The 15,197-nt window shown below is 38.5% G+C and overlaps 1 protein-coding gene across 3 annotated transcripts in view; it reads right to left on the bottom strand.

Moving 5' to 3' along the window:
* Nucleotides 1-15,197, bottom strand: part of LOC134018191 (presenilin-associated rhomboid-like protein, mitochondrial) — a 100,174-nt gene that overhangs the window by 23,037 nt on the left and 61,940 nt on the right. For all 3 annotated transcript variants that reach the window (XM_062458074.1, XM_062458075.1, XM_062458073.1), the window contains one exon: nucleotides 14,559-14,654. In XM_062458074.1, the coding sequence (XP_062314058.1) occupies nucleotides 14,559-14,654 (96 nt within the window). The remainder of the gene's footprint in view (nucleotides 1-14,558; nucleotides 14,655-15,197) is intronic.

The raw sequence follows: 15,197 nt of genomic DNA, 5'->3' as shown, positions 1-15,197 counted from the left end.
ATAATCATTCACATAATTGTATTCTTAATGTGACTAATGTCATGTATACTGTGTATTAAGGATACTGTGTATCCTGTAGAGAATTAAAACACCAGTAATCAATGACACCAGTAATCTTTTCTAAAGTACGGTGGTGGTCTCATGTAGTTTCTGCCTGATTGAATAATGAACATTTGTTGGCTGTATGATATCTTTGTTTTCTCTATTCACTATAAAAACCATCCTCTGACCTTCATGTACCAGAGAAAGACTCTGCACCTTTCACTGTGTTTTTGAACGGGTCATTATTGTGTTAGATTAAAGGCAGGGTAAGCAATGTTGTTAAGAAGCACTTTGTCATGTTTGCTGAAATAAGCTTCACATCCTGATAGCAACCAATAGATCTAAAGGTTTGACAGTAAAATTAAATCAAACTGATATCTATTGGCTGCACAGGACTGTAATAAACATGACCAATCATTAAGGTCAGACCAGCACTAATGATTGGACGCCATTCTGAGATTGGCTACTTGTCTGTGTCTACCTACCTCCCGGCAGTAGTCAGGCAACAGGTTCATGTGTTTTGGAGGAGTGGCTTTTAATAGAGGGAGTAGGATATTTAGGTTTGAATCCTTTCAAACTAATGCTAAAATTGCTAGGTTCGCAAAACTAATCTAGCCTGCCTTTCTCCTATCTATTGGTTGCTTAGTCCAACTATGAAGGCAGAAATCTCTGTATGTCTGTCTGTGTGTCTGTTGAATATCTTGAGAACCGGGTAAGGTATAATGTTGAAATTCGGAAGGTGTTGAGGACCCAATGACATGGGTGTGTGTGTGTGTGACGCTTGGATGAGAGGTCAGCGAGAACTAAACATAGATGTGTTTGCCACATGTGATGCAGCCAGTGATTAAGATGTTGGTGAGACACACAACACAGCAAAAATTACAGTTATAATTTCGGGGTTAAACATTTCGAGTTGATTTCCACTACCAAAGTGTAATTTGAACACTTTTTGATTTGATTGGTGTTCTGTGTGGAAGTTAATTGTCAGAGTTGATCATATAAACTCTGCACAGTTAGTTTAGCTCTGCCCAAGTTTTTCATCTTTTCAGTTGGAGGCAAGTGGACAAGTTGGAGCCATTTTACCTCATGTCTTGCAGATATTCTACACGGTAAGTGCAATTAAGTCGAACTTGCTGAAAAAATTAAAACCTTTATGCTGTGAACTGCAAAATGTTGTTGTGTCACAGCATTGTACTTTAATCTATAGATACACACCTATACTATAACATTAAGTTTTTAAAATCCAATAAGGACATGCCTAGAAATTTTATTTTCAAAATTTTAGCAGTTAGCCAGGGGGTCCCATTATCGTCCGTCCAACCACTTTCAATGGAGAAATGTCAAGTTTGACGCTACGCAAGGCAGATGCTAGCTACACATACAGTTTGAGAGTGTTTACATACTCAAATCTCAAAGTAAGAGGCTGTAATTTGGTGTGCAGCAAAATAAGGTGTGTACACATCGATGAGTTGCTTTCTTTTGTTGCTGCTGCATATCTTCTTTAAAAAAATACGGAATAAACGGTCATGGACGATAAGAGGTATTGAACATTGGAGAGTTTGAATGGACGATAATGGGGTTAGTTAAAAAATTGGCTATGCATCTTCTTAAATAATAGTATAAATACTTATTTAAAAGATATAGAAATATCAGTTGTAGAATTAAGTACACCCTAGACCTAACATTTAATTCCTTTAAATGTTAATGAACTTTTTCTAACTTTCATGCGTCTTAGTAAAAATGCTGGTCTAGGTAAAGTACAGCCAACAGCAGAAGTATGTGAGTTAGATGAGGTTGATGGACAGGTTGACTTTCTGCAATTCCATGAAAAGGGTGTTTAATTTGTTTTCAGTTTGCTTACCCTTGTGCTGCCTTCGGGTCACATGACCCAAAGGTTCATAACGAACCATCGTTGTGTTTACCCAATTTTACCCAACACAAAAACAAATACAAACAATTTTATTTTAAACTTTGCAATGTGGGGGGTCTGAGACAGCCGAACGGTTAAAAGAAAATGCTTCACTTTGTTTTTGTATGCGGTAAAGTTGTCGCAATACGACGGTGGGTAACAATGACTGATGGGTCAGAATGACCCGAAGATAACACAAGGGTTAAGAAAAGGGTTTAAAATTCAGGCATATTATTTTCTCATTCTACAAGCTCCTTATAATGTAGACTTTTGACATGTCTTTAGCACACTCTTTCATGAACTGGGATACATTGCTCAACATTTTCAGATCTGCAATATGTGGCTGACATATGTGAAGCATAATATACACTCCAACTCCAAAAAAAAGAAAAAGAAGAGAAATGAGAAATAATGGGTTTTGTGTGTGTGTGTGTGTGGGGGGGGGGTGCTCCAGGTCTATTTAATGATAATACAGTGGAGGATAAATACATTTGAAGTGAACTGTCATTTGCTGTGAGGCAACTATCTTTTTCTATCTCTTACTATCTTTTCCAGTCATTGAGAGATTATGTCTACCACCTGATGCAAAGGTCATGTACAAGTAGCAACAGGGACAGAAGTTGATGCAGAAATCTTCAGCGATGTTGTTGGGCAATGTGGTGCTGACCATTTTCTTGAACGATGGTGAGATATAAAGGCAGGAAATAATCAAGCACTTTACACTCTACAGAATGTATGCCTATTTATTAACCCTCGTGCTGCCTTCGGGTCACATGACCCAAAGGTTCATAACGAACCATCGTTGTGTTTACCCAATTTTACCCAATACAAAAACAAATTAAAATAATTTTCTTTTAACCTTTGCAATGTGGGGGGTCTGAGACAGCCCAACGGTTAAAATAAAATGCTTCACTTTGTCTTTGTATGCGGTAAATCTGTCGCAATACGACGGTGGGTCACAATGACTGATGGGTCAGAATGACCCGAAGATAACACAAGGGTTAAACACGTTTATATTTCTTAAGAATTTTCAGATTGCTTTCTCTCATCTGCTTCTGAGCTGTCTGACACAAGCTTCAGTTCAAGTGCATCAACTGTTACGCTAGATGAGGTTCCTAGCAAGACACAACGAATGAACGAGGATGTGTCTGCTAAACAGGTTGAAACAAAGCTTGATTCTCATAATTTTCTTAACACTAATCACACTAAGTTACTTGAAACGCTGTTTATCAGCATTTTTTGCATTATCGTGTTTTTGCTTTTTATTAGTTCGTTGAAATTGTGCTAAGAGGCAAGTCTGGTGGTGAGGAAGTAGGTGATGAGTACCAAACAACAAAAACCCTGACAGATGCCACGGGAAAAAAGATGGTGAACATACTGGTGACTCGCATGGTTGAAAATCATGGGTATGTGTGCTTAATATTTTTTTGTTTGTGTCGAATTACTGCATAGCCACTGCATACATTTAGATTACTAATTACATATCTCCTCTTAGGCACCGCACCACTAAAGCAATAAGAGAAAAGTATTCTCTTGGGATAGTGATGCTGTTCCCTTCCATCAAGGATCCATATGCAAAGAAAGGCTATGTAATAGTCATTTATTATTGTTTACATGACACTTTCATGTCATAAATGCATGTTGTGACACAAAGCTCTGTGCATGACATTTGAATTCTATACTATCCAAAGAAAGATTTGCAAAGAAACTGCACCACTACCAAATAGCCCTGTGGATTTGTCTTTAGGAGGCCCACATGTCCAAAGGACTGTTAAGACTGAAAGGCAGCTTCATGGGGATGCTTGCCAAGAGACAATGTCTTTGCTTAACCATACCACTGACAATTCCATGATCTTTCAGAAGATGAGAGAAACCTTTAAGCACCGTCAGAAGCTTGTAAATGCCTTGTACCAAGGCAGAAGTGTTAACATCCTCCCAAGATTCCTGGATACCAAAGGATTGGTAAGTTTGGTATGAGATGTTTAGATGGGTTTACATATTTCGGTATTTCCTGTTTAACATATTATCTTTAAGGTGGATCAAGACTTCACTCTCCTATTTGATGACGAGACGTCCTCCAGGCTGCTTCAGAAATGGGATGTGTTCTTCAAGCCAAATGGCATAGAAGAGGCTAAGAGGCTGTCATCAACACCTGTTTTGCGTTGTTTGGTGCAGTCAGCAGAAAGTCCCACAGGAAGTGATCTTAATGAGGCAGCAAGTTAGTTGTATTTGATTTTCATGTTACTTTCATTGCAGTTACAGTTGCTTTGTTCATTATTTTCATGACCATATGATTACAATGAGGAAAATATAGCTGCAAGCAGCGATGCGGGTTCCTCCGCAAAATGGCAAAATATTATAAACATGTACACTGTGAAAGATCGAGAGTTGGACAACAAGAGAGCAAAACAACTTCATGTTTGGCCAACAACAATAGACGGTATGGGGATTTGAACTCATGAGCATAAGGTTACAAGTCAGTCTCTCTATCCTCTCTGATACACACCAACTATTGAGATTGTATGAATAGAAAGGGCAAACTATTAGCTTTGGTCAGCTTTGGGAAAAGGGTTAAGAAACGGTTGACATTTCAAGGTGAAATTGCATAAAATTGTGCATGGTATTTCAGAATGATGTCATCCTGTTTAACTAAACAGATAATCAAAATTATGAAAGGCCAACATTTTTGGGATGTATTCGAACCTACAACCTTGTGCTTTGCAGGTCACCATCCCAGCCCATTGAGCTATTCTTAGTGTTGAATATTGTAAAGTTCAGTTACTGTATAAAAAAGTAAGCTGTTTCTCCTGTGGTAAGCGTTGTTAGATTCGGCCAAAGTTGAAACTGCTCTAATTCAATCATATTTTGACATACCAAGGTGAAATTGTTCATGGTACTTCAGAGTGATGTCATCTTGAACCCTATTAAGTTTGAAAAACCATCAGTCAAAATTATATGTGATTTAGTGACACAAAGAAATTGAGGCAATGTGGACATTTACATAAATACACCTCTTTCAGCCATTTTGTATTTGATTCAACTGTCTTAAGTAACGTTTTATAAATACATCAATGATACATATCTGTAAAAAATTTCAAGTCAATTTGACCTTTTGTTTAAGAGGAGATCGATTTTGAAGGTCTTCCCAAATTATCACTGTACAGGAAAATCCATCATGGCGGACCTTATGGGTCCTTGAGGCCTTTTTGTTCCTCATGAAAAATGAGACATGTACACCAAGTTTCAGAAGAATTGGAGCAATGGGGTGGAAATACCATCTTTGTTTGGGCGTTAGTTGTGGCATGTTGTATCAATATGCCAAATTTCAAAACTTTTTACCAATGAGTTCATGAGATAAATTAGAATAATAATAATAAATAAAGCCGCAAGCGGCGATGCGGGTTCCTCCGCAAAATGGAAAAATATTATAAAAATGTACATTGTAGAAGATCAAGAGTTGGACAACAACAGAGCAAAAATTACTTCATGTTGATCAACGACAACAGGCTGAATGGAGATTCAAACTCAAGAGCATGAGGTTGCAAGTCAGCCTCTCTGCTACACATCAACTGTTGAGAGTTTATGAATAGCCATATTGTCTTGTACTTTTCCTATAAAAATAGGACAACGGGATGACTGGGTTGCTGCTGTAAAGAATAGCTTACTCTTAGTTTTTTTAAAAGGTTGTTTGGGGTGCCATAACTTGTCATGGAAGGGAATTTCAAATCATGCCTAGCAGCGTCGGACGGACCGAAAAACAGCCCGGGATTTTGAAACGCAGACCGGCCCGCGACCTGTGTACAGTTGCTTAATACAAATAGGCTATATAATAATAAAGTATCATGCAGTGCTATCGAAGACTGTTAACAAAATTAGATCTAATACAGTATCTAAAAATGAATATGGCAATTCTCCCTTAGTTTCTTTTTCCTTGTTTTCTCTGTTTCTGCATCTGCTTTTAAATGTTGTAAAAGAATAATAATCAGTTAACCATAGTCAATAATGAAAATCATTCAACAAACTAATTTCCATATAATAACCCTGTTAACATCTACTGTTAACCCTGTTAACATCTTCCGTTTTTGAATGACATTTTTACAACTGATATTTCTGTATATTTTATATAAAAATGCATACTTATTATTTATAAAGATTACATAGATTTAAAAGCATTTATTTCTTTGCTGCTCATTTACAACTGAAAATACGAGTGAAGTGTAGAATGAAATAGATGTCTTCTCATTTCCCCTGCAAGAGGCAGCCTCATCGTTGAATCAAAACGAATACATTTGGCAGACCGGTGTAAAAAATTGACCTAATCTCCATGATTTAAACGTCCTTTTAAGTTGTTCTCGTGATATTTTCAGGCATTTAGCCTACTCTATTGCATGCATTCATGAATAAAGAACCCCCTTTGAAGATTATTCTACGACGTTCTACCGGCAGTAGAAGATGGAATCGCGATTCAAACAGTACCATCTGCCCCCCAAAACGTAAATAAACTTGACATTTATTTAGTGGAAAATCGCTCATTCATAAAAAGCTTACTGGTAGCGATCATTGTCAGTAACAACGCAAAATGCGATATAGCCCTGTGTGAAGCTGCCCCGGTAAATTGTACTACTAGACTACTGCTGTGTTCGTCTTGGTAGCGATTGCGTTGGTTGAATTGGATTTAACGTTCCGTTGTACGGTTTAAGCTGAAATTAATTATTTTCATGAACAGATTGACAACGTTTAGGCTGTGGCAATGAAGTTCAGGTTAGTAGTTAGATAGACTTTTGATTTAAGTAAGGGGAGTGCCGAACATGTTCTGTCGCCGTTTGACTTCCTAAACAGCTGTGTAGATGTTTTTGTAGTGTCTCGCGTAGGCTACAGCGTTGCAGTGAGCAACACTGGTTTGAAACCACAGGTAATGATAATTTCACCCACAAATCGTTTACTTGTAATGTAATGTCATAATAAATCCTACAACAAAAATTTCTTTGTGAGGAATGTTTAGTTAAACGATTGAAAACAGATGCATCATAGACCACTGTAGTATGTGTTGCCCGGGAAACAGAGGCTAATGTCATGATGCTAATGCTTCAGTGAAATAGTAGACTACCGTTTCCGAAAGTAGATGTGGGCCTACTTCCTTAATAATATCAGCTAATATTGTACATTACATTTCACAATTGTGTTTCACATCACAAAGTAAAATGAGTAAATAGTTATCCTTTGCTTGTGGCGTTTCTGCAGCTGCCTCGCAGTAAAGCTATAGTTAGCCTAGCTATTCCCCAAGTTAACAGATGCGGAACGAATGTTCTGCTACAGGTAGTCACGCGTGTTTTCGTGACGTAGTGACGTTAGTAACGTCAGTGACTGTGGCTAGCAAATTAGCCACCGTTAGCTTAACTTTTCACCACAAAAATGCAATTTCTACTTTCTACTAACCATGCAACGGAACGTAAATAAAAATACAACCAACGCAATCGCTACCAATATGAAACTTTTGACACCTAGGTTGTCTATGTAGTACAAATATTGACTGATCCTTAGGGGGCGAAAATAAAAATAATATATATGTGAGAGAACAAAGGTTGTGCTCTCGCGGAAGGCTTGAGCACACCCAATTAAAGCAGTGGAAATCCGGCTAAACCATAGAGTTGGATGTGTAGTCTACACAGCAACAACTGTACCCAGATAGTTTATTTCAGTATAGATGGAAGATTATTAGCTAATCTTCCATCTATACTGAAATAAACTATCCACTTTAACAATCATTTCATTCAGAAATAAAACCCTGCTAACCTAGCCGTATTATTGGGTGTGCTTTGCCTTCGGCAAGGGCACAACCTTTGTTCTCTCACATATATATTATTGGGTGTGCTTTGCCTTCGGCAAGGGCACAACCTTTGTTCTCTCACATATATATTATTATTATTATTATTCTTTTTGCCCACCTAAAACTCAGTCAATATTTGGCCTACATAGACAAAAGTAGGTGTCAAAAGTTTCGTCTTGGTAGCGATTGAGTTGCTTCTATTGGAATTTACGTTCCGTTGCATGGTTTAGGCTCAAGTTACGTTTTTGTGGCGAAAAGTGAAGCTAACGGTGGCTAATTTGCTAGCCACAGTCACTGACGTTACTAACGTCACTACGTCACTAACGTCACGAAAACACGCGTGACTACCTTTGGCAGAACATTCGTTTTGCATCTGTTAACTTGGGGGATAGCTAGGCTAACTATAGCAGCTGCAGAAACGCCACAAGCAAAGAGGCCAGGGTGATAACTATTTACTCATTTTACTTTGTGATATGACACACAATTGTCATGTGTAATGTACAGTATAAGCTGATATTATTAAGGAAGTACATCTACTTTCGGAAACAGTAGTCTACTATTTCACTGAAGTATTACCATCATGACATTAGCCTGTGTTGCCCGGGCAACACTACAGTGGTCTATGATGTAGCGTTATCTGTTTTCAATCGTTAAAATAAACATTCCTCACATATACATTTTCGTTGTAGGGTTTATTCTGACATTAGTAAACGATTTGTTGGTGAAATTACCATTACCTGTGGTTTCAAACCAGTGTAGCTCACTGCAACGCTGTAGCTTACGTGAGACACACTACAAAAACATCTACACTACACAGCTGTTTAGGAAGTCAAACGGCGACAGAACATGTTCGGCACTCCCCTTACTTAAATCAAAAGTCTATTTAACTACTAACCTGAACTTCATTGCCACAGCCTAAACGTTGTCAATCTGTTCATGAAAATAATTAATTTCAGCTTAAACCGTACAACGGAACGTTAAATCCAATTCAACCAATGCAATCGCTACCAAGACGAACACAGCAGTAGTCTAGTACTGTACCGTAGTAGTACAATTTACCGGGGCAGCTTCTCCACACAGGGCTATATCGCATTTTGCGTTGTTACTGACAATGATCGCTACCAGTGAGCTTTTTATGAATGAGCGATTTTCCACTAAATGAATGTCAAGCTTATTTACGTTTTGGGGGGCATATTTTCAGTTAGCAGATGGTACTGTTTGAATCGCGATTCCATCTTCTACTGCCGGGTAACGTCGTAGAATAATCTTCAAAGGGGGTTCTTTATTAATGAATGAATGCAATGAGTAGGCTAAATGCCTGAAAATATCATGAAAAGGGAAAAACTTAAAATGACGTTTAAGTCATAGAGATTAGGTCAATTTTTACACCGGTCTGCCCAATTTATTCGTTTTGTTTCAACGATGAGGCTGCCTCTTGCAGGGGAAATGAGAAGACATCTATTTCATTCTACACTTCACTCGTATTTTCAGTTGTAAATGAGCAGCAAAAAAAAAATGCTTTTAAATCTATGTCATCTTTATAAATAATAAGTATGCATTTTTATATAAAATATACAGAAATATCAGTTGTAAAAATGTCATTCAAAAACGGACCCCTGTGCAACCGACGCAAGCACACCCTACAATTTCCCCAGAAATTGTACCCTCTCTAGTTATTATTATTATTTTTATTTCTTTTTGCCCCCCTAAAACTCAGTCAATATTTGGCCTACATAGACAACCTAGGTGTCAAAAGTTTCGTCTTGGTAGCCATTGAGTTGCTTCTATTGGGATATACGTTCCGTTGCATGGTTTAAGTGGAAATTAAGTTTTTGTGGGGAAAAGTGAAGCTAACGGTGGCTAACTAGCTAGCCACAGTCAATGACGCTACTTACGTCACTAACGTCACGAAAACTCGCGTGACTACCTCTAGCAGAACATTAGTTTAGCAGCTCGTTAACTTCTGGGAGATAGCTAAGCTAACTGCTTTACTGCAAGGCAGCTTCAGAAACGCCACAAACAAAGAGGCCAGGGTGATAACTATTTACTAATTTTACTTTCTGATATGACACACAATTGTGACGTGTAATGTACAATATAAGCTGATTTTATTAAGGAAGTACATCTACTTTCGGAAACAGTAGTCTACTATGTCACTGAAGTATTAGCATCATGACATTAGCCTCTGTTGCCCGGGCAACACATACTACAGTGGTCTATGATGCATCTGTTTTCAATCGTTAAAATAAACATTCCTCACAAATACATTTTCGTTGTAGGATTTATTATGACATTACATTACAAGTAAACGATTTGTGGGTGAAATTATCAGTACCTGTGGTTTCAAACCAGTGTTGCTCACTGAAACGCTGTAGCCTACGCGAGACACTACAAAAACATCTACAGCTGTAGGAAGTCAAACGGCGACAGAACATGTTCGGCACTCCCCTTACTTAAATCCAAAATCTATCTAACTACTAACCTTAACTTCATTGCCACAGCCTAAACTTTGTCAATCTGTTCATGAAAATAATTAATTTCAGCCTAAACTGTACAACGGAACGTTAAATCCAATTCAACCAACGCAATCGCTACCAAGACGAACACAGCAGTAGTCTAGTACTGTACCGTAGTACAATTTACCGGGGCAGCTTCTCCACACAGGGCTATATCGCGCTTGGTGTTGTTACTGACAATGATCGCTACCAGTGAGCTTTTTATGAAAGCGATTTTCCACTAAATAAATGTCAAGCTTATTTACGTTTTTGGGGGCATATTTTCAGTTAGCAGATGGTACTGTTTGAATCGCGATTCCATCTTCTACTGCCGGTAACGTCGTAGAATAATCTTCAAAGGGGGTTCTTTATTCATGAATGAATGCATTATGAGTAGGCTAAATTCCTTAAAATATCACGAGAAGGGAAAACTTAAAAGGACGTTTAAGTCATAGAGATTAGGTCAATTTTTACACCGGTCTGCCAAATGTATTCGTTTTGATTCAACGATGAGGCTGCCTCTTGCAGGGGAAATGAGAAGACATCTATTTCATTCTACACTTCACTCGTATTTTCAGTTGTAAATGAGCAGCAAAAAAAAAATGCTTTTAATCGATGTAATCTTTATAAATAATAAGTATGCATTTTTATATAAAGTATACAGAAATATCAGTTGTAAAAATGTCATTCAAAAACGGACCCCTGTGCAATCGACGCAAGCAAGCACACCCTACAATTTCCCCAGAAATTGTAGCCTCTCTAGTTAGTGTTCACAATCCTTCGCAGTCTGCTTGTCTTTAATGAGTTTGTCACATGGCTGAAAGAGTTTCATGGCAAAACTTGTGGCAAATTATTTTGGGGGGGATCTTGAAGCGCTTATCCAAACAATGTCAAACGTGGCACTGCACTTCCTTGGGCTCTGAAAGTCACCTGCAACATTTTTGCACAAAAAACCTAGTGTTAATTATTATCATGGGGTGCTAAGTTCACAGAGGTACTTGGGTTTATAAGGACATCTACACCAACATTGCCAACCCCAAGTGGCTATGTGAGTGTGTTATACTGTACCCAAATTAACTCTGAAGTTGAATAAGTACATGACAAAGATGTTTCCTGGAGAGGAGCACACTTGTAGTAGCGTGGACATGGCAGAATCTGAAGGTTATCATGTATACCCCACTGAATTTCTACCAAACTGCCTCACTCTGAAGGTGGAAATGGTAATCATGCTTTTTTGAAACTTGGAGCAGCAAAATGGACACTGCAATGGGTCAAGTTATCTAATCGATCAGATCCTACCACATCTCTTGGTTGCAAAATCTGTGGTTGGTGTTAACGCTAGACGCACACCTCATTCCACACATCCCCCTGTCACCAGCTGACAACATCTTCACATTCACTCTGTGGCGTCTGCAGTTTTCAGTGAGACCCTGCTTTGCCATGACTGCGAATAAATCTCAAGGTCAGTCACTACACCATGTTGGGGTATTTGGCACAAGTGACTTCTTCAGCCGTGGTCAGTTCTATGTGGCAGACAAAAAGGTTGGAAGATTAAGCAGGCTTCGCATTCTTGCTAAAGATGAGAAGTTTCTCAGCAATGTTGTTTATGAAGAGGTGCTGACAAGATAAAGTAGAGAGGCACTTGGTACAGCAGACAAAACACATCCTACAAACCTTACACACCTGATGTCCCACTCACTGCAGCCAGCACACACACCACACATTATGGCCACCTCATACACAGAAAACACCTCAGGTACAGCACCTTTCAACCATTCCACACATCACACTCCAACCCTACCATCTACTTTCACACCTGTATCCCTAACCCGAGTTTGTTTCCTATGTCCCCCCTACCCTTTCTCCTAACCTCTCACATAAAGTTAAAATTCTTAAACATGTTTTCAATATGCTATAACATAGTAGCCTATTTTAAGTATTTTCTGATCTAAAATATGGCTAAGGATTTGATGACAATGATGAGGTAAGGCTATTCAACAGAAAACCAAAATACATTTGGATAAACATGACATTAGCAATTTATTATTGATACAGAGTTTTTGTATAAGAGAGACTTGTGTCCTTCTGAGAGGTCACCTTCTGAGGCCCCTTTACAGTCCACTGATAGATATGAACAAGTGTCCAGACTCACTGGAGACCGTAAGAAAATATGCAGAAACAAACTTCTATGAGTTAAGATGTTGTCACAAACTTGCTAACCATTTGCTGTGCCTTGTAAGGACACTTTCTGTGGACACTATAATTACTGTCTATCCATTGTATATAAGGGATGTTTGTGATCTCTGTGCTTCACTCATATGACCATTCTCTTCTGACTGGTTACATGATCCGAGCTCGTTCTTATAAATGAAGTCAACACTTAATTGTCGTGCATCTTTCCGGCCACCGACAGACATCATCCTATCAATTTTGTAGGATACACCAGGATATTGTAGTATACGTAAATTTGGGTGAATGTAAAAACGCATTGCCAATTTATTTGTAAGGAGTAAATGCTTTAATGATATATGCATAAATGATTTGATAATGTGGAGGTTGAACAAGTAGTATAGAGAAATTCAATTGTGATCTGAGAAATGTGGGAACAAAAGACAAAAACTGCAGCTGCATCAAAGTCACAAACATCACAAGCACAGCACTATACATCTATAATTCCAGGAATATCTGTGTATGTCTCTACGAAATCTTTATCATCGACTGCTTCACGGGCACTATGTAAGGCACAAGTACTCAAAAAGTTCACAGCAAATGAAATTGTTACAAACTTGCCTGGAAGAGGACCCAAGTTTATTTTGGCCCCATGTAAAGTGGTAAGATGGTAAGAGAGGCAAAAAAAAGATTCACATTTGCAGAACTACAGAGGAAAATAAAATAGAATATGGGGGTTACCAAGTCTCCAAAACTACTATTTTACTATTTAGATGCCATCTCCATGCCAACAAATTATTTGGAAGGCATGCCAGAGAAAGAAAGCGGTTTCTGTAATTTCACCACAAACAAAACAACTGGAGTTTGCTAGGACCCTGGATGATCTGAAAAGATTCTGTAAAGAAAATTATTTTAGATCCCTTGCTGTGTATTCTCCAACCTTATTTGATTTGAAAAGGGAGGTTGTACAAAGTATTAAATTCAGGGATGCCAATGATTGTGGCACGTGGTTTTGTTAAAAACATTTATTTGTTGATGACAGAATTTCTTTGGTTGGATAGGTAAAACAAGTTCAGTGTGACATTAAGCAACATTTCCAGCAAGTGATTTATTTATTATAACTCTTTTTACTCATCTTTCCCATGTGTGCCAATCATTCCAGAGTTGACTGCAAATCATGTGTAACTTAAAAAACTACCCAAAAGATTTAATACCACTGTATCCCTAATAAAACATAATAAAATAAAGACTGTGGGCCTCATGTACTAACGCTTTTGCGCCCACTTCAGGCGTATTTGTTTCGCAATTTGCGCGTAAAAGCATGGCGAGGTATGTACAAACATGCCGCACTGAGGTAAAAGCGCAGACTGCCTGTCGCGGGAACTGAAAATGGCAAATTGCGCTTTTCCGTGTCATGCATATGCATTCACGGGAGGGTCAATGCGAAAGTGGGAGTTTCCCATAAAGAGATGGGAGGGGATGCGTAAAGTGCGCCAAATTATGTATTCCGCGGTATGTACAAAACCCGATTGTGAAAGCGCAACTCTATTTTGCGGTGAAAATTCTCCGCCTGTTAAAAGCAGGCGTAAACCAGGATGCGCATATGCCTCCTAGTGAAATGGCAGGTGTAACCCGAGCAAGACGAAGACATAGGCAAAATAATTTTTGCCTCAAGGATCACACTTTTTGAGTTGAGTGAACACGAAATCATTACGCGTTACAGATTAAGCAGCCATGCAATATTACAGTTACTGGAAGAAATCAAAGATTACATTGAATCTCCGACTCAGCGTTCACATTCCATTCCAGCAGTTGTTAAACTCTTCGCTACATTACAAATATTGGCATCAGGATCACTTCAAACAGTCATTGCTGTTTTGACTTTGGTGGCTGATCCATGATAGAAAGAAGGAGGCCCATTCAATTGCGCGTTTAAATGCTCGCAATGTACGGTATAGTGGGCGGAGAAAGGCGCTGATTACCTGATGACCTGCAGGTTTCGTAAATACAACGTAAACTGAAGTATCACAGAGTGCGCAATCTGCGGGTTGGCCATGGCGCTAATAACGCTACGTTTGCGAATGTACGTACATGAGGCCCTGTGACCCATACTCACTTGATGCAGGGTTCGATGTGAAGTATTTGATCATGGACTGCTGCAAGGATGGTACTCTCCAACAGCAGAAGACTACAGCATTAGCAGCGATTATCCCTAAAAGAGAGTATACAGAAAGAGATGACATGGCATTTAAAACATATGGCAACATTGTCTTCTGAAGTACAGAGCAATGAAAGTTGCTTTAAAATTTGCCCTGTACAGAGATTTACCACAATCCATTTAGTCCATGTTTACTTTGCAAATCTCATAACTTCTTCCACTCAATGGACACTTCGAAGTCAACCCAGTTTATCCACCATTAAGACTCCTAAGGATTTAGAATTATGGAATAGTCTTGGACTGTTACATTTCTGTAAGAAGCTATTTTTTCTGTTTGGGTTCAGGACTCAATCCTTAATGTTGGTACTCATGGAGAGCTGGCTATTAGTCTTGTCTTAACAAGAAATTTAAATTTGAGATTTGGATACAATTTCAGACGTTCAGAGGCTAAATAGCCTTGAACATTTATTTTGTTGCATCATGTTTTCTCAAAGCTGTTACCTTCCCCCCACATTTACATTATAGTATGTTTAATATGTTGCTGGAATTTCTTATCCAGAAACCTTTCTCCATGGTTAAATAAAAAAGAGTTTGTTT

Source organism: Osmerus eperlanus, chromosome 4, assembly GCF_963692335.1.
Source record: "Osmerus eperlanus chromosome 4, fOsmEpe2.1, whole genome shotgun sequence".
In the NCBI taxonomy this organism is placed as follows: Eukaryota; Metazoa; Chordata; class Actinopteri; order Osmeriformes; family Osmeridae; genus Osmerus; species Osmerus eperlanus.
This window is presented reverse-complemented; position numbering and strand designations above follow the sequence as displayed.